Below are 19,313 nucleotides of genomic sequence, written 5' to 3'. Positions count from 1 at the left end.
CGAAAAAGTTCATGAATCACGTGGGACGTTAAGGATATTGAGACAGTGGGGTAAACTGACCACACGCCTGGGGATAGTGTATCGTGTGTCCAAGCACCCAGTGACCAAACAGAAAGCTTACCAATATGTTGTGCCGGAATCGCTCCGAATTGGCAGTATTGAAAGGCATTCATGATGATGCGGGCCATCAGGGTCAGCAGTGCTCATTGGGGTTGGCCAGACAGAGGTTTTATTGGGATACAATGGAGAAAGATGTCAAGGATTACGTACACAACTGTAAGAGATGCATTGTGAGCAAAGCTCCAGAGCCTGAGGCTAGGGCCCCATTAGTTTCCATTACCACTTCGTCACCACTCGAATTAGTCTGTATAGACTTTTGGTCAACTGAAGACCACAACAATAAGTCTGTTGATGTTTTAGTAGTCACTGACCATTTCACGAAGTTGGCGTGTGCATATCCTTGTCCTAATCAGTCTGCGAAGACAGTGGCACGGGTTCTTTGGAATAACTTCTTTTGCGTATATGGTTTTCCTGTTAGCATTCACTCTGACCAGGGTGCCAATTTTGAGAGTCTATTGATTGCGGAGCTGTGTCAGTTGGCTGGTATTGACAAAATGCACACCACACCGTACCATCCAATGGGCAATGGCCAGGTGGAACGCATGAACCGTACTCTTGGTAACATGATCCGTGCACTGCCCCCCAGATCTAAAGTCAGATGGCCGCAAATGTTGAACACGTTGACTTTTGCATATAATTGTACAGTTCATGAAACTACGGGTTTTTCACCTTTCTTTCTCATGTACGGCCGTACTCCGAGACTACCCATTGACCTGATGTTTGAACCTGTACTTTTGAGTGGAGAAACAGTTGACATTGATAAGTATGTGCAGTCACTCAAGCGAGACCTCTGTGAAGCTATGAAACTTGCACAGTCACATTCAGAAAAACAACAACACAAACAAGCAGAAATGTATAACAAAAGGAGTAAAGGACAGTCAGTTGACATTGGGCAAAGAGTTTTATTAGCCAACAAGGGCTAATAAAACTAATTTATTAGCTGGTTGTCCTGCATCCTCAATAAACAAGCTACAGTTACAAAATGCAGTCCAAAATGCAGCCGCTAGAGTTCTTACTAGATCAAGAAAATATGATCATATAACACTGATTTTATCCATCCATCCATCCATCCATCTTCTACCGCTTATCCGGGGCCGGGTCGCGGGGGCAGCAGTCTAAGCAGGGATGCCCAGACTTCCCTCTCCCTAGACACTTCCTCCAGCTCTTCCGGGGGGACACCGAGGCGTTCCCAGGCAAGCCGGGAGACATAGTCTCTCCAGCGTGTCCTAGGTCTTCCCCGGGGTCTCCTCCCAGTGGGACATGCCCGGAACACCTTCCCGGAAAGGCGTCCAGGAGGCATCCGGAAAAGATGCCCGAGCCACCTCAACTGACCCCTCTCGATGTGGAGGAGTAGCGGCTCTACTCTGAGCTCCTCCCGAGTGACCGAGCTTCTCACCCTATCTCTAAGGGATCGCCCAGCCACCCTGCGGAGAAAGCTCATTTCGGCCGCTTGTATCCGGGATCTTGTCCTTTCGGTCATGACCCACAGCTCATGACCATAGGTGAGAGTAGGAACGTAGATTGACTGGTAAATCGAGAGCTTCGCCTTGCGGCTCAGCTCCTTCTTCACCACGACAGACCGGTACAGGGACCGCATTACTGCAGAAGCTGCACCGATCCGCCTGTCAATCTCCCGTTCCATCCTTCCCTCACTCGTGAACAAGACCCCAAGATACTTGAACTCCTCCACTTGAGGCAGGAGCTCTCCACCAACCTGAAGCGGGCAAACCACCCTTTTCCGACTGAGAACCATGGCCTCGGATTTGGAGGTGCTGATTTTCATCCCAGCCGCTTCACACTCGGCTGCAAACCGTCCCAGTGCATGCTGGAGGTCCTGGTTTGATGAGGCCAACACGACAACATCATCCGCAAAGAGCAGAGATGAAATCGTGTGGTCCCCAAACCTGACCCCCTCCGGCCCCTGGCTGCGCCTAGAAATTTTGTCCATAAAAATTATGAACAGAACCGGCGACAAAGGGCAGCCCTGCCGGAGTCCAACACGCACCGGGAACAAGTCTGACTTACTGCTGGCAATGCGAACCAAGCTCCTGCTCCGGTCGTACAGGGACCGGATAGCCCTTAGCAAAGGGCCCCGGACCCCATACTCCCGGAGCACCCTCCACAGGCCGCCGCGAGGGACACAGTCGAATGCCTTCTCCAAATCCACAAAGCACATGTGGATTGGTTGGGCAAACTCCCATGAGCCCTCCAGCACCCTGTAGAGGGTATAGAGCTGGTCCAGTGTTCCACGACCGGGACGAAAACCACACTGTTCCTCCTGAATCCGAGGTTCTACTATCGGCCGGATTCTCCTCTCCAGTACCCTGGCATAGACTTTCCCAGGGAGACTGAGAAGTGTGATCCCCCTATAGTTGGAGCACACCCTCCGATCCCCCTTCTTGAAAAGAGGGACCACCACCCCGGTCTGCCAGTCCAAAGGTACTGTCCCCAACCGCCACGCGATGTTGCAGAGGCGTGTCAGCCAAGACAGCCCCACAACATCCAGAGACTTGAGGTACTCAGGGCGGATCTCATCCACCCCCGGTGCCTTGCCACCGAGGAGTTTCTTGACTACCTCGGTGACTTCAGCTTGGGTGACGGACGAGTCCGCCTCCGAGCCCTCAGCCTCTGCTTCCTCAATGGAAGACGTGGCGGCGGGATTGAGGAGATCCTCGAAGTATTCCTTCCACCGTCCGGTGATATCCCCAGTCGAGGTCAACAGCTGCCCACCTCCACTGTAAACAGCGTTGGTAGGGCACTGCTTCCCCCTCCTGAGGCGCCGGACGGTTTGCCAGAATCTCTTCGAGGCCGACCGATAGTCCTTCTCCATGGCCTCACCGAACTCCTCCCAGGCCCGAGTTTTTGCCTCCACAACCACCCGGGCTGCAGTCCGCTTGGCCCGTCGGTACCCATCAGCTGCCTCCGGAGTCCCACAAGCCAGCCAGGCCCGATAGGACTCCTTCTTCAGCTTGACGGCATCCCTTACTTCCGGTGTCCACCACCGGGTTCGGGGATTGCCGCCTCGACAGGCACCGGAGACCTTACGGCCACAGCTCCGAGTGGCCGCGTTGACAATGGAGGTGGAGCACATGGTCCACTCGGACTCAATATCTCCAGACTCCCTCGGGATCTGGTCGAAGCTCTGCCGGAGGTGGGAGTTGAAGATCTCTCTGACAGGAGATTCGGCCAAACGTTCCCAACAGACCCTCACAGTACGTTTGGGTCTGCCGAGTCTGTCCAGCTTCCTCCCCCACCATCGGATCCAACTCACCACCAGGTGGTGATCAGTTGACAGCTCCGCCCCTCTCTTCACCCGAGTGTCCAAGACATACGGCCGGAGGTCGGATGAAACGACCACAAAGTCGATCATCGACCTCCGGCCTAGGGTGTCCTGGTGCCATGTGCACTGATGGACACCCTTATGCTTGAACATGGTGTTCGTTATGGACAAGCTGTAACTAGCACAGAAGTCCAATAACAGAACACCACTCAGGTTCAGATCAGGGGGGCCGTTCCTCCCAATCACGCCCCTCCAGGTGTCACTGTCGCTGCCCACGTGGGCGTTGAAGTCCCCCAGTAGAACGACGGAGTCCCCAGTCGGAGCACTTTCCAGCACCCCTCCCAGAGACTCCAAGAAGGCCGGGTACTCTGCACTGCCGTTCGGCCCGTAAGCACAAATGACAGTGAGAGACCTATCCCCGACCCGAAGGCGTAGGGAAGCGACCCTCTCGTTCACCGGGGTGAACTCCAACACATGGCGGCTGAGCTGGGGGGCTATAAGCAAACCCACACCAGCCCGCCGCCTCTCACCATGGGCAACTCCAGAGTGGTGAAGAGTCCATCCTCTCTCGAGGAGTGTGGTTCCAGAGCCCAAGCCGTGCGTAGAGGTGATCCCAACTATCTCTAGTCGGAATCTCTGAACCTCACGCACAACCTCAGGCTCCTTCCCCGCCAGAGAGGTGACATTCCATGTCCCTAGAGCTAGATTCCGCGTCCAGGGATCGGGTTGTCTAGGCCCCCGCCTTCGACTGCCGCCCGATCCACTTAGCACCGGCCCCTTACGGTCCCTCCTGCAGGTGGTGGGTCCACGGGAGGGTGGCCCCATGTCGCTCCTTCGGGCTGAGCCCGGCCGGACCCCATGGGGGGAGGCCCGACCACCAGGCGCTCGCATACGAGCCCCAACCCCGGGCCTGGCTCCAGGGTGGGGCCCCGGCTGTGCCATACCGGGCGACGTCACGGTCCTCTTAAGATTATAAACTTAAGATTGATTTTATCATCACTGCATTGGTTACCTATAAAGTTCCGTATTATTTACAAGGTATTGCTACTGACTTATAAAGCCCTAAACGGTTTAGCTCCAGTCTATTTAACGGATCTTCTATCGCCCTATAATCCATCGCGCTCTTTAAGATCACTAAATTCGAGGCTTTTGGTCATACCTAGGATATCTAGGTCCACCAAAGGAGGGAGAGCATTTTCACATTTAGCTCCAAAACTCTGGAATAGTCTTCCTGATACTGTTCGTTGCTCAGACTCGCTCTCCCAGTTTAAAACTAGATTAAAGACGCATCTTTTCGGCCAGGCATTCATATAATATTTTTAATCTTACATTTCAAACTACAATCCGGCCTCTAGTTCATAAATGCCAGAGGAGAACTGGCCCCCGACTGAGCCTGGGTTCTCCCAAGGTTTTTTTTTCTCCATTAGGTCACCTGATGGAGTTTTAGGACACCATTAGGTCACTTGATGGAGTTTTTCGGTTCCTTGCCACTGTTGCCTTTGGCTTGCTCAGTTGGGGATATTTAATTTTATTTTATCAATCAATAAATTCCACTAGAAACAAACCTTGTTGTATTATTTTAATTTAATACTGTGAAGCTGCTTTGATACAATCTGTATTGTGAAAAGCGCTATACAAATATACTTGACTTGACTTGACTTGACAAAAAGTATTCTCGCCGCTTTATAAACTTAAGATTGAGCCACTGTAGTCACTTGGACTATATTAACGATGTCTTTAATACATTTTCTGGGCCAGCAAGTTATAATGTCTTAGAAGCCTATGGAGGAGTGATCAGCTCTCAGATTTAATCAAAAATATCTTCATTTGTGTTCCGAAGATGAACGAAGGTCTTACGGGGTTGGAACAATATGAGGGTGAGTAATTAGTTTACAGACACTATTGCATAACGCGATTAGAACAAAGCACTTAATAATAAAGAACTTACTATTCACAATCCTCAGCTGGATCAGTTGCTCCTCGAAATGAAACTAAACCAGCACTTCTGAGGTAAATTTCTCAGGATTATTATTACAATATTGTTATTCCTCACAGCGTAGTAAGACAACATAGAGTACATTAAGCTGATTAAACTTGGTGTGTTTTATCCAGCTGATGTGGGCGTTGACACGTTTGCATGGATCGCCTCAGATCATTTGCGTTTGAATAGCACGTGCTCTCCATGGGCTCTTTTGCACTGATAAGCGTTCAGTACGTGGATACGGCAAGAGCGCGCAAGTGTTTTTTTCTTAATATCCAGTTTTCCTGTTGTTCAGTTCACTATTTGACTCAAGGTAAGGCTATTTTCGATTCTCTGCTTATTTTACATTTTTACCTTCACACAAATCTGTATTTTATTTAGACACGTTCCTACTTTTAATAACAGCCGTGTCTGAAAGTATTGCAGTTTCATTGCACTTAAGTGTCGCCTCCCAGCAGCTAGTTTCGATTTCTCCCATTTTAGGATTATTTGCTTAATTGCTAGGCCGAGACAGCTGTCCTCACTCAAGCGGTGAAAGCATTATATCTATGTAGCGGAAGCGTTCAGCTCTCGCGTTCAGCCTCCTTGTGTGAAGACCGACTCGGGTAAAGACCATCGACTCTACCTGTGCGACTCCACCGAGCAAGGACACCAGGAAGGCACTTAATTATATTCTTCTCCCTTTCCTTTCCCACTTTTATCCTATTTTTCTTACTCTACATGTGCTTTCAATACATTCCTGTTGTCTCTCGACAATGCTCTTTCATCACACGCAGAAGGCAGCGCAATACTGCTAATCTACGTCCCATTCTCTCATCCTCACACACACCTCTCTCTCTTTCTGTGGGTCTATGTAATTGTCAGTCAGCAGTCAATAAAGATGACTTTATTCCAGCCTTTGCATCTCAATCTACTCTTAGTATCTTGGGCTTGACTGAGACCTGGATTCGTCCAGAAGACTCAGCAACCCCTGCTGCTCTCTCTAACACTTTCTCTTTCTCTCACTCCCCTCGCCAGTCTGGAAGGGGTGGGGGTACAGGGTTTCTCATTTCTAACAATTGGAAATACTCAGCGCTCTCTTCTTTATGCAACAACAACTCGTTTGAATATCATGCTATTACACTTACAACTCCCAGTATGATCCATATCGTAGTCATATATCGCCCCCCAGGTCAGCTGGGAAGCTTTGTAGAGGACCTGGATGTGCTGCTGTCCTCTTTCCCCGAGGATGGCACCTCCACTCTAACCTCTTCTCTAGACAATATCTGCCCTCTCTCCTCCAGGCCAGCACGCGCTACTCCCTCTAACCCCTGGTTATCTGAGGTTCTTTGTGAACACCGGACCGAACTCAGGGCAGCGGAGAGGAAATGGCGCAAATCAAAAGACACATCTGACCTGAGTATGTATAAATCTCTCCTCTCTTCCTTTTCTGTTGATGTTCATGCTGCAAAATCTTCATACTTCCACAACAAGATCAACAGCTCCTCCAACACACGATCACTCTTCAAGACATTCAACTCTCTCCTCTGGCCACCTCCACCACCACCCGCCTCCTCTTTAACTGCTGACGAGTTTGCGAACTTCTTCACCAACAAAACAACAGCTATCAGCCGTCAGTTCTCCGCTCCACACACACAGGAGCCCAGACCGACCCCTTCCACAGCCAATGAGCCTCTCTCCTCCTTCTCCCCACTAACCGAGGAAGAAGTATCTACACTTCTCCTCTCCAGTCATCCTACCACCTGCCCTCTAGACCCCATCCCCTCACACCTTCTACAAGCCATCTCTCCCACACTTCTACCAGCCCTCACACACATCACCAACTCATTCCTCCATACTGGCACTTTTCCTACAGCATTCAAGCAGGCTCGGGTAAATCCACTGCTTAAAAAAACAACACTTAAGGGACTGTTCGTTTTTTATTTAAGGGGCCACCGGAGGAGTTTTGAGATCTGTTGTCAAAAAAGACATGACCCTCCCTTCGCCAGCAATAATTTTTTCTATGACCCTCCAAAATGATTGTGAAAAAAGGCATGACCCTCCCCGGTAATTTATTGATTAGCCTACCTCTGTACTGGTTTGCGCTTGGCAAAGATGTTCAGATAGCCATTGTTTGTTTGTTTTTAAACCATAAACTCTTGCTTTATCATCTTACTAGGGCTGTAACGATAGACCAAACCTACGATTCGGTTCGTATCACGATTTTTTATTTTAGATTTGAAAAAAAAAAATCACGTTTTCGGTGCTGATGCGGTGTGACGCGTTCAACATGGGTGGCGCTGCCAACAAAGCATCTAAAAGCTGTCACAAAGAACCGGCAAAACTAATGATTATTAATATGTCAAATATAGCAAGGAGACATTTTAATTGTTTATTAATAAACAAGTGTTTTCTGTGTCGACTGCAAAGATGAAGTTGACGATGCGTCACGATCTTCTCAGAACGCGCCAGAGAGAAATGCACATTTCATAAGTAGAGAGCAGTCTGTTTTCCTTCGTTCTGAATTGTTCTGTTTAAAAGTAGACATTTCAAGCTTTCTATATATTTCTCAGGTCTGTGAGGCAAGTAGCATACCTTACAATGAGTTTCGGTTCATTTGGGAGACAAGAGTCCAGTTCTCTCGCCCGCGACTCCGTATTATGATTAGGCCTATCTATTTTCTACTATATTTACTTATTTATTAAATCCAGATGAAACATTGATTAAAATTAAGATACAATTAATAAAAAACGAAATTCACTTTAAAGAAAGGCTTTGTGCTTTCTGTTTGAGGTCTCTGTGAAATTTTAAAGTCGTTCTCAGAGCAGTCATGTCCGTAATGGAGAACTGTCACGCCCGTAACTTTTTTTTTTTTTTTTTCACATATTTACGAACACGAAAAATAAAATAAAAATAATATAATATTCTATGTTCTGTGGAGGCCGATCTTTATTTATCCGGTGGGTATATATCTTTTGGTTTGCACAGTGTAATTTATAGAATTACTAACAAATATTTTGCCACCTAAAAGTTAAAGATTTTTTGTGTCACGTCACATTTGTGTATTTCCCTCATATTAAATATAAAACGCATGTGTAGACTGATATTTTTCTAATGTCTTGACTCCTTTCAGACGTTTCAAAATATTGGTATTAAATGCATTTTCTGAGAATTTATATTTCAAGTTTTGACTGCAAATGTCACGTCCATAACACTGGAATCGCCCAATTTTAACGAATTTATCCTCAACTAGTTTTTGTGGTGTAGGTCTACGTATTTTATTATGTTAACTTAAATAATAGGCTACTAATAGCCTAGTAATTTAAAGATGTGGTAGCCCTACATCTTACACATCGTGGAAACAAAATAAGAATGGAAACTAAAATATGGTAGTATTCTATCAGCTGCAGTTCTGGCGCCTCAGTCCCAATACTGTAAAACTCGACGTAGCCTACATTCACATCACACATGTTAATGCAGCGGTAGAGTTACACTCACAGGACACTGTGCACTTATTCACAATCACAAAAGTTCATTATTTGCTCGTGCTTTAAAGCTTTGCCGGGTAAACATTTCTTTGGCATTCTGTTCTGACATGATACACTTTTTCTGAGCGTGTGAAGTGCGCGCGCACTGTCAAACAGCGCCAAACTGGATTTTTGTTGGGTCAGACCCATCTGATATCGAAGGGGGGTTTGATATCGCGAGATCAACATGGAGCTAAATGGAAAAAAATAGCACCAAACAAGCCACTTTGAAATGTTGCTGTTTTCATGAATATAAAAGTTGGGTGACCCTCCCCCTAGACTAAAAAAAGTTGGATGACCCTCCCCTCAACAAAGAATAAAAAGACATGACCCTCCCCTATTTTCCTCCGGTGGCCCCTTCCATAAATACCGAACGGTCCCTAACACATCAGTTTTAGAGAATTACAGACCTGTCTCTCTCCTACCATTCATTGCGAAAACACTTGAACAAGCGGTTTTCAACCAAGTAACATCCTTCTTGTCTCTGAACAACCAGCTGGATGTCAACCAATCCGGCTTCAAGAAAGGGCACTCAACTGAGACTGCACTACTGTCGGTCACAGAAGCCCTATGGATCGCAAAAGCTGCTTTCAAATCCTCAGTTCTCATTCTCCTGGATCTGCTGCCTTCGACACTGTGAATCATCAGATCCTTCTGTCCAGCCTCTCATCACTGGGCATCACAGGTACTCCTCTCCACTGGTTCAAGTCCTATCTCACAGGTCGGTCCTTCAGGGTCGCATGGAGAGGCGAGGTATCCAAAGCACATCAGCTGACCACAGGGGTTCCTCAGGGCTCAGTGCTGGGTCCCCTCCTCTTCTCCATCTACACCTCATCACTGGGACACACTGGGCACACAGCTCTTCCTCTCATTTCAACCAGATGATCCCACAGTAGCTGCACGGGTCTCAAGCTGTCTGGCGGACATCTCGACATGGATGAAGGAACATCACCTGCAGCTCAACCTGGCAAAGACTGAGCTTCTCGTCCTCCCCGCCAACCCGTCTCTACAGCACAACTTCACCATCCAGCTAGATTCATCATCAATCACCCCATCAAGGTCGGTCAGAAATCTTGGAGTAACGTTTGATGACCAGCTGACCTTCACAGATCACATCTCAAAGACAGCTCGATCATGCAGGTTTGCACTGCATAACATCAGGAAGATCAGGCCTTTCCTAACTGAGCATGCAACACAACTCCTCGTCCAGGCCCTGGTCATCTCTAGGCTTGATTACTGCAATGCTCTTCTGGCCGGACTTCCAGCATGTGCAACTAAACCTCTACAAATGATTCAGAACGCTGCAGCTCGTCTCGTCTTCAACACGTCACTCCTCTGTTCATCTCTCTGCACTGGCGACCTCTCGCTGCTCGCATCAAGTTCAAGGCACTGACGCTTGCTTACAGATCCATCACAGGCTCAGCTCCCTCCTACTTTCACTCACTCCTACAAGTCTACATCCCTACCAGAAGCCTACGATCGGTCAACGAGCGACGTCTACCAGAAGCCTACGATCGGTCAACGAGCGACGTCTACCAGAAGCCTGCGATCGGTCAACGAGCGACGTCTACCAGAAGCCTGCGATCGGTCAACGAGCGACGTCTCGTGGTTCCATCACAGAGAGCCACAAAATCACTTTCCAGAACATTCTCATTCACAGTTCCATGCTGGTGGAACGCACTCCCCTCCCTCATCAGGAACGCAGAATCCCTGACAACTTTCAGAAGACAGCTGAAAACCCATCTCTTCCGTGAGCACTTAACAGCATAATAACATTTTTTTTTTAAAAATCTTTCCTTTTCCTTTAATCCTCCATTATCGGGCTTATGCTACTCTGAGCAATGCCTGAACTTCGTATTTTGAGCACTTCTTGTGTTGTTTTTGCCTCTTCATGATGACTCGCTTAATTTAGTCCTAAATATTAAGTTGCTTTGGTCAAAAGCGTCTGCTAAATGACTAAATGTAAAAATGTAAATGTGATAAGAAAAAAGTGAGCTGGTATAGCCGGTGCGACCGCCGACCCCAGGGGATTAACCTTGAGATGCGTGGCTTGATGTAAGAAGTTTGTTAATTTGGTTTATAGCTTCCTTTTAAAATATTGCTGATTACTTTCAAAGCACTAAATGGTTTAGCTCCGCAGTACTTGAGCGAGCTCTTAACGCATTATAGTCCGTCACGTCTATTGCGATCTCAAAATTCCGCCCAGTTAATAATACCTAGAATATAAAAATCGACTGCTGGCGGTAGATCCTTCTCCCAAAACTTTGGAACAATCTTCCGAACATTGTCCGTCAGTTCAAAGCTAGACTAAAAACACATCTCTTTGTCCTAGCATACACATAACACATTATAGACTTCTATAATTCAATGTTAGGCTGCATAGATTAGGTCAGCTGGAACCGGGAACACTTCCCATTAATCCTGATGTACTTGTTACATCATAAGAAGAATGGCATCTACGCTAATTTTAGTGTCTGTGTTTATCCCGAGGTTTTCCCGCAGCCTGCCGGATCCAGGCCGTATCCAGATCTGACGAAGGACCTTCGCCTGGACCGATGACAACGCAGTGCTGAAGTGCCAACTAGTCTCTCCCTATGGAGGATCCCACTACCACTCTACAGATAAAGCATCGTCGGGAAATTCGTTTCGCATACCTACCCCGAAGTGACAAAATAAAATAAAATTCTGTATCAAAATTTATAAGGAAAGACCAGTACTTTGTTTAGGCTTGGCTTGTAGGGAATTCCAAACCTGCGTATATTCAAACGCACATAACTATAGAACCCATTCTAAATGAGCATGTGAACGCCATCAGCGTTTCTCACAGGTCTGCGTTTAAAGTTTGTTTAGAGAGAATGGTGTCGTCTTAGCGGCCCCTAATTTAATAACAAATGATCGTTGCGACGGAAGTGAATCAATCAAAACTAACTTTAGCAGGAAAATAACTTTATTAAAGAACCACTATAAAGCCAAAACAATGTCTGTTACCCTAAATTATACGTTTGTCTCTGTAAAGCTGCTTTGAAACAATCTACGTTGTTAAAAGTGCTATATAAATGAGGATGACTTGACTTCCTTGTGGACAATCGTCGCGGTGGTTGGTTGGCGGCTGCCTTCAATGCTCCTGCTAGTCTGGCTATCACCAGACTAAGCTCAATCTTCTAAGATTTAACATTAGTATTGCATTAAGGCAATAGTTGAAATAAAGTCCTTTACATTAAAGGTAAAACAGTGGGTTAAAATAAACCAGATGCACGCATATTTAAATGTAATAATTTTTGTATGTAAAAGCATTTTTTTTAATGCAAGAGTTGAAAGCTCCATTCTAATATGTATAATTTAGGTAGGTATTTGAATGTCTATAAGTGACATATTGTGGTAGTTTTATTCTATGAGTAGTAGTTTTATTTTTGTTTTTATTTTTTATTTTGTTTAGAAAAGCCTTTCTAGGGACCTGAGATGCAAATTAGGCAATTTTTGGTAAACTCTCTATGTGCAATAAATATTTTCCAGTTTTGACTGGGATCATGTTTTTTTTGTACTGTCACTATACAAATAAACTTATAAATAAAAATAAAATAAATAGTCTGGGGAGTCTGCTCTGTGTTTTCTACTGCACAAGAGGCGTGATCAATGGGCATAGTTCAAATGACTCTGTACGCAATTGGATAGTCCTTCTGTCATGATTCTGCCTTCATGTCCCAGATCTTCTCTTGTCTTGAGGCAGGATCATGACAGACTCATGTTTTATGTGTAAGCACATGGCCATTTGTTTGGGCTGTGTGCTTGCGTTGTCTTGTCACCTTACCCCGCCCCCTTGTTATCTCATCTTGTAATCATTAGATCATCACTTACACCTGTGTCCCTGATTAGTTTGCTCCCTATTTAATCCCCTCATGTTTTCTGTCCTGTGTCGGTACATTGTGAAACATTGCATGTTAAACTCTGTGAGTACTTTGTCTGAATCCTGTTAATAAGAATTGTGAGTTCGTGTTGCTGTTTGTTTCCTGTCAAGTCATCGTCGAGTCAGAGTCTAGTCTTTGTTTCATCTTGTCTTAGTCAAGGTGAACTCTCCTCCAGTCCTGTTTTGCCCCCTCGTGGGTTTTGTTTTCTGTTTAGTGTTGTAATAAACCTTGAGTGTCTGCAAATCGTCTGCGTTTGGGTTCTCTCCTTCAACCACATAACACCTTCAACCAATCAGACCAACGATCCAGGTGATGTACTTTGCAGCGGAAACTCAAGGCAGGAAACGTGTCAACAAATGTGCAGCATTAATCAGTGGTTTGCAGAAGCAGCGATGGCATCGAGTGATTTTCGCAGGTTGTGCAAAAAAAACATGAAAGTGAGTGGTGTTTACACCCACTCGAGCGATTTGTTTGCTAAACTAAAGAAGCCATTGAGCATCGTCGAGAGGTTAAAAGGAACTGGATTAGATTAAACCTGCCATTAAACGTGTGTGTGTGTGCGTGCGTGCGTGCTCGTGTGTGTTCGTGTGTGTGTGTGTGTGTTCGTTCGTGTGTGTGTGTGTTCGTGTGTGTGTTCGTGTGTGTGTGTGTGCGTGTTCGTGTGTGTGCGTGTTCGTGTGTGTGCGTGTTCGTGTGTGTGTGTGTGTGTGTGCGTGTTCGTGTGCGTGTTCGTGTGTGTGTTCGTGTGTGTGTTCGTGTGTTCGTGTGTGTGTGTGTGTTCGTGTGTGTGTTCGTGTGTGTGTTCGTGTGTGTGTGTGTGTGTTGTGACAACATGAAGGTATGTGCCTTCTACTACTATTATATAACTACTAAATAATTCTGTGGTAAATAATTCTGTTAATTGGTCTAGGAGGAATGGTCTAAATAGAACCCGTTGTCTTCATTGAAACCGGCGGGCAACATTCTCTGATGCTGCTGCTTTGACTGAATTTGTTTCCCGTGATCAAAAACTAACCCTTTATGAGTGGAGTAGCATTAGTTCAGTAGTAATGGTGGCGTGCACGCTGAATAGATAACGCCACATAGGTTGCTACGATTGCTTTCTTTGAGGTAAATCAAACTTTCACTGGTTTGATGTATTTGTTTTTAACTATGTAATATTTTGTGCAGGTTGTAATGATGGTTTGTGCCTGGTTTGGAAAACAGTTGTAAGCTGTTGCCAGGTACGTGATATATGGTTGAAGTGTATGTTTGTTTGTTTTAATTCATACATGTTATTTAAGGAATGTTGTTTTTTAAATGTTATAGCACAAATAATAAGGGTGTTTTTCTGGCTATGTTATAGGAGCTGGCCTTTGTCACCGTTTTGAATTATTAAGTTTGAGTCAAATTATTGAATGTCTGCCCTGATATACTTGGGTGTATGATAAAGCAATAAGCCCCGCAAAGCCGTGTTTTACAGTGAATTTAGAACAGCTAAGGGGTGTCGTTAGGCACTTTTTATAAAATGGTTACTCCATAAAAATATTCATTTTAATATTTAATTTATTCATAAAATAAACACCAGCAACAAAAAAATATAACGATATAGACTTTATGTAGCCCGCCCCTTTTCAGCGCTGCGCTCGTTGCATATCGTTTTGTTTTGGTCTGTTTTTTTTCTTTTTTTTCTTTAAGCAGTACGCATTAGTATAATTTGTCATTATTTGTTTTTGTTGTTTGGAGACTACCTTGGTTAACTGTGTCTCTTGTTGCAGGAGCCGAGGCTTCAGGGCAGTCTGCTAGTTGTAGTGGTGGTGGGACTGTCACGGAGTGTGTTCATGCTTGATCTTGTGTGCACGTGTGTGTGGTGTAGTGAGATCTGTGCACCTGGTGGTAAGAGTTTCGTGATTATAAGAGCCTTGTGCTCATTAAACTTGTTTACCTGCCATAGGTAAGCCTCACTCTCCTTTTTCATGTTTTCTAGTGTTTTCAATGTTTGCATGTTCTTGCCCCAGTCCTACAGTCTTTTAATAATCTTTTAAAATTCATGCTTGATTATTGTGAAATAAAGCTTTTGTACGCCAAAAACAATTTAGATTTAATTAAGATCATCATTTAAGTGATTTTTTTTTCATAAAAAAAAAAAAAAAAAAAAAAAATTCATGAGCCAATTTACGGCGTAGTTAAGTAATTGTGCAGTAAATAGATAAGAAACTACCAAATATCCACAAAAACTATATTGAACCCCAGGGGACTTAAACGTAAACTCTACTTGAGGACCGATTAAGGGTTAAAGTAAAAAACAAAACAAAAACATTCAAAGTCTGTCTTTGTAATAATAAAAAAAATTATAATTAACTTTATAATTAATAATTTTTCTTTTTTTCTTTTTTTCTTTTTTTCAGTTTTATTTTACTTCCTAACATTCAAAAATTGTATATATCATTGTTGCTTCACAAGTAAACTGATCTTGTTTTAAGGATGTTTATGTTTCTACATTAAGAGTCCTTAGTTTGATGTGTGGACAGCGGTACCTTAACGGTGTCAAATTTTGAGAGCGAGAGGCCTTCTGGGTAGTGCAGCACTATGCTGGTGTTGAAGGAGTCGTCGCCTGGGTTGGCCAGCGATACGAGGACAGTGAAATGAGCTTGATTCACCACCACTAACGTGTCGTTCCTGAAGAACAAACCAAACGCAGAACCATCATCACATTCTCATGTTTATTTCAAATCAAGAAGAATGGAAATATTCAGAAGCATTTACAGACATTTAACATTAGTCATTATTTATCGGTTGTTACTCACGTAAAACTAAAGTTCAGCTGCAGATCGGCCACACAGCGGTTGTTTGAATTACAGTTCCATTGAAACGGCACCTAGTCACATACAAAACAGAAACTTTCATAGAGCTTTTGAATGTTGCAGAAACTTTATACAGTAAAGCTGAAGCATCTTATATCATTAAAGGCAGTGAACAGTGGAGTTATTTTTTGCTTTTATTGAATAAACCCCAAACAGTAGAAAACTATTCAGTAGTAACTATTAGTCCTCAAATGTGACGGCTGTATTGTGTTGAAAGCGCTGGAGAAATCAAAGAACATGATCCCCACAGCACTTCGAGTGTCCTCCAGATGTTAAGGTTAAAGTTAATTTTAAAGTTAAAATTAAAGTTAATTTCGAGCCCTGATGAGGTAGAGCAATTCACCCAGAAAACACCTCAGACCCCAGAGGGTTCAAGTATAAATTGTGATGTCAGAAGCTCAGCTCACCTCGACATACTCCTCTGTCCTGCTGTGGATGTCAAGGATAGCCGTGGAGTTTCCAGAAAGCATCTCGGTTTGTGAGAAATTGATTTGTATCTTTAGCGGAGACACGGTGTCTCTAATGCAGCTCTAAAAAACACAATGTTTGCTGTCAGATCGAGCTACCAAAATTGGCTGAAGCTGTGATAGGCAAGGCAAGGCAAGTTTATTTATATAGCACATTTCATACACAATGGCAATTCAAAGTGCTTTACATAGAAGAAATTAAAATAATAACAAGAAATAAGAATAATTAAAACAGTTTAGAAGAATCAAAAATAAAATACAGTACAGTACAAACAGTCGGACGAACATTGGCACAGTGCTCATTCAGTAAATGCACAGCTAAACAGATGTGTTTTGAGTCTGGATTTGAATGTGACTACAGTAGGAGCACATCTGATCTCCTCTGGAAGCTGGTTCCAGCATAATAGCTAAAAGCAGATTCGCCATGTTTAGAGTGAACCCTTGGTGTTTCTAGCTGATATGATCCTAGTGATCTGAGTGTTCTGTTGGGTTTATATTCAGTGAGCATATCTGCAATATATTGAGGTCCTAGGCCATTGAATGATTTATACCAGTAATAATACTTTAAAATCAATCCTAAATCTAACTGGGAGCCAGTGTAAAGACCTGAGGACTGGTGTGATGTGTTCATATTTTCTAGTTCTGCTCAGAATCCTGGCGGCAGCGTTCTGTATGAGCTGCAACTGTCTTATGGTCTTTTTGGGAAGGCCAGTGAGGAGTCCATTACAATAATCCACCCTGCTGGTGATGAAAGCATGCACAAGTTTCTCTAAGTCTTGTCTGGAAACAAAGCATCTAATTCTTGCAATATTTTTCAGATGATAGTATGCTGATTTAGTTATTGCTTTGACATGACTATTGAAACTAAGGTCTGACTCTAGTGTCACACCAAGATTCCTGACTTGATTTTTAGTTGTTTGACCCCTAGAGTGAAGGTATGCGTTCACCTTGAGAACTTCATCTTTGTTTCCAAACGCAATGACTTCAGTTTTGTCTTTGTTTAACTGAAGAAAATTTTGACACATCCAACTGTTTACTTCATCAATGCATTGGCACAGGGAGTCAATGGGGCTGTAATCGTTAGGCGATAGGGCTAAGTAGAGCTGTGTGTCGTCTGCAGAGCTGTGATAAGAGATTTGGTTCTTTCTCATTATTTGGCTCATTGGGAGCATGTACAGGTTGAACAGGAGTGGCGCAAGAATTGAGCCTTGAGGGACTCCACATGTCATGGATGTCCACTCAGACTTATGGTCACCTATACTCACATAATAACCTCTCCCATCTAAGTATGACCTGAACCATTTTAGGACTATCCCAGAAAGCCCCACCCAGTTTTCCAGCCTGTCAAGAAGTATGTTATGATCAACAGTGTCAAATGCAGCACTGAGGTCGAGTAGTACCAGCACTGATAATTTGCCTGAATCAGTATTTAAGCGAATATCATTTATTATCTTTATGAGCGCTGTCTCTGTGCTGTGGTGCGGTCGGAAACCAGATTGAAAATTGTCAAAGTATCCATTCGAGCATAAGAATTTGATCAGCTGATTGAAGACAACTTTTTCAATGATCTTGCCTATGAAAGGAAGATTTGAGATCGGTCTATAGTTGCTTAATATGGTCTTATCCAGATTGCTCTTTTTCAGGAGGGGCTTGACAACTGCAGTTTTCAGGGAGTATGGAAAACTCCCAGAGCGAAGTGAGGCATTTACCACTTCTAGAAGATCTGCTTCTAAACTGTTTAACACACTTTTGAAAAATGATGTGGGAAGTGTGTCAAGAGCGCAGGTTGATGTTTTAAGGTGCTGTACGGTTTCTTCCAAAATTTTGCCATCAATTTCTTTGAAATCAGACATAGTAACTACTTTCTCAGGTGGTTTGATCTGTCTGACCCCAGCGCAACTCAAGGATGTGCTGATCACCTTTCTGATACTATTGATTTTCTCAGAGAAGAAAGAAGCAAACTCACTGCACTTGCTGTCTGAGAGCATTTCACTGGGAATCTGGCTTGGGGGGTTTGTCAGTCTCTCTACAGTAGCAAAAAGAGTGCGTGTGTTGTTTAAATTACTGTTTATAATATTTGAGAAGAAAGTCTGTCTAGCTTTGCCTAGTTCCATATTAACCCCTTACCTGACAGGGATCACTGGTGATCCCAGATTATTTTAGTTCAAAATATGTTTGAGCTTATATATCTCAATATTAATAACAGTCTGGTTAATTTTGAGTCTTGAACTATAAACTCTCAAGGGTTGGCTTTCTAAATGTATGTGTGTTATGTTTCTATTCAGAATTACTTATGAGCAGTAACCTTTTTATTTTGGGCATTTCATGTATGCAGCACTTGCCAAAATTGGGGGTGATGAGCAAGGGGTTAAAAGCATGAAGGCTGTCTTTGTAGATGTTATAATGGACTACAAGTTTAGTCTTCCGCCACATGCGCTCTGCTTTTCTGCATTGTCTTTTCATATTTTGCACTGCTGTTGAGTTTCTCCAAGGTGCTTTTTGTCTGCCACTCTTCTTCCTGACTTTAACAGGAGCAATTTCATCAATTACACTTTTAACTTTTGAGTTAAAAGAATCAAGGAGAAAATCAACGGAGTCTGCAGATATGCTTGGTGTTAAGGATATAGCCTTCATAAATAGTACACTGGTGTTCTCATTTAAGCATCTCTTCCTGACAGACACAGATCTAGCTTCAGTGGCAGGAGAGATCAATATATCAAAGAAAATACAGAAATGATCAGACAGCTCTACATCCTTAATAACAATCGATGAAATGTTTAGACCCTTACTGATAAGTAAATCTAGAGTGTGTCCACGATTGTGTGTGGGTCCATGTATAAGTTTAGTCAGATCAAAAGTTTTTAAAACACTTGATTTCTTTCGCCATATTATTCTCTGCATTATCTATGTGAATGTTAAAATCTCCTGCAATGGCAAAACAGTCAAACTCTGAGGTAATTGTTGATAACAGTTCTGTAAAGTCCTCAGCAAAGGCTGGAGAGTATTTTGGAGGCCTGTAAATAATGATAAGTAAAATGCGTGGAGCACCTTTTAACACAATACCCAGATATTCGAAAGACAGGTAATTCCCAAATGATATTTGCTTACATTGATAGATATCTTTAAAAAGAGCAGCTAGACCCCCACCTCTCTTAACCGCTCTGCCGACACTCATAAAAGTAAAGTTAGGAGGGGATGTTTCATTGAGAAC

At 43.9% G+C, this 19,313-nt stretch overlaps 1 protein-coding gene across 1 annotated transcript in view; it reads right to left on the bottom strand.

The window, feature by feature from the left end:
- LOC307154398 (integrin alpha-M-like) overlaps positions 1 to 16,139 on the bottom strand; it is a 40,356-nt gene extending 24,217 nt beyond the window's left edge. Inside the window, exons 1-2 of the mRNA XM_079864315.1 lie at positions 16,043 to 16,139; positions 15,309 to 15,450 (exon numbers count right to left, since the gene is read on the bottom strand). Of these exons, the coding sequence (XP_079720441.1) occupies positions 15,309 to 15,450; positions 16,043 to 16,050 (150 nt within the window). The 5' untranslated portion in view covers positions 16,051 to 16,139. The remainder of the gene's footprint in view (positions 1 to 15,308; positions 15,451 to 16,042) is intronic.
- Between the last annotated feature and the right edge of the window lie 3,174 nt (positions 16,140 to 19,313).

The sequence above is a fragment of the Squalius cephalus genome (genome assembly GCF_949319135.1).
Source record: "Squalius cephalus genome assembly, chromosome: 2".
In the NCBI taxonomy this organism is placed as follows: Eukaryota; Metazoa; Chordata; class Actinopteri; order Cypriniformes; family Leuciscidae; genus Squalius; species Squalius cephalus.
Note: the sequence above shows the minus strand (reverse complement) of the source record. Positions and strands in the feature narration are given on the sequence as shown.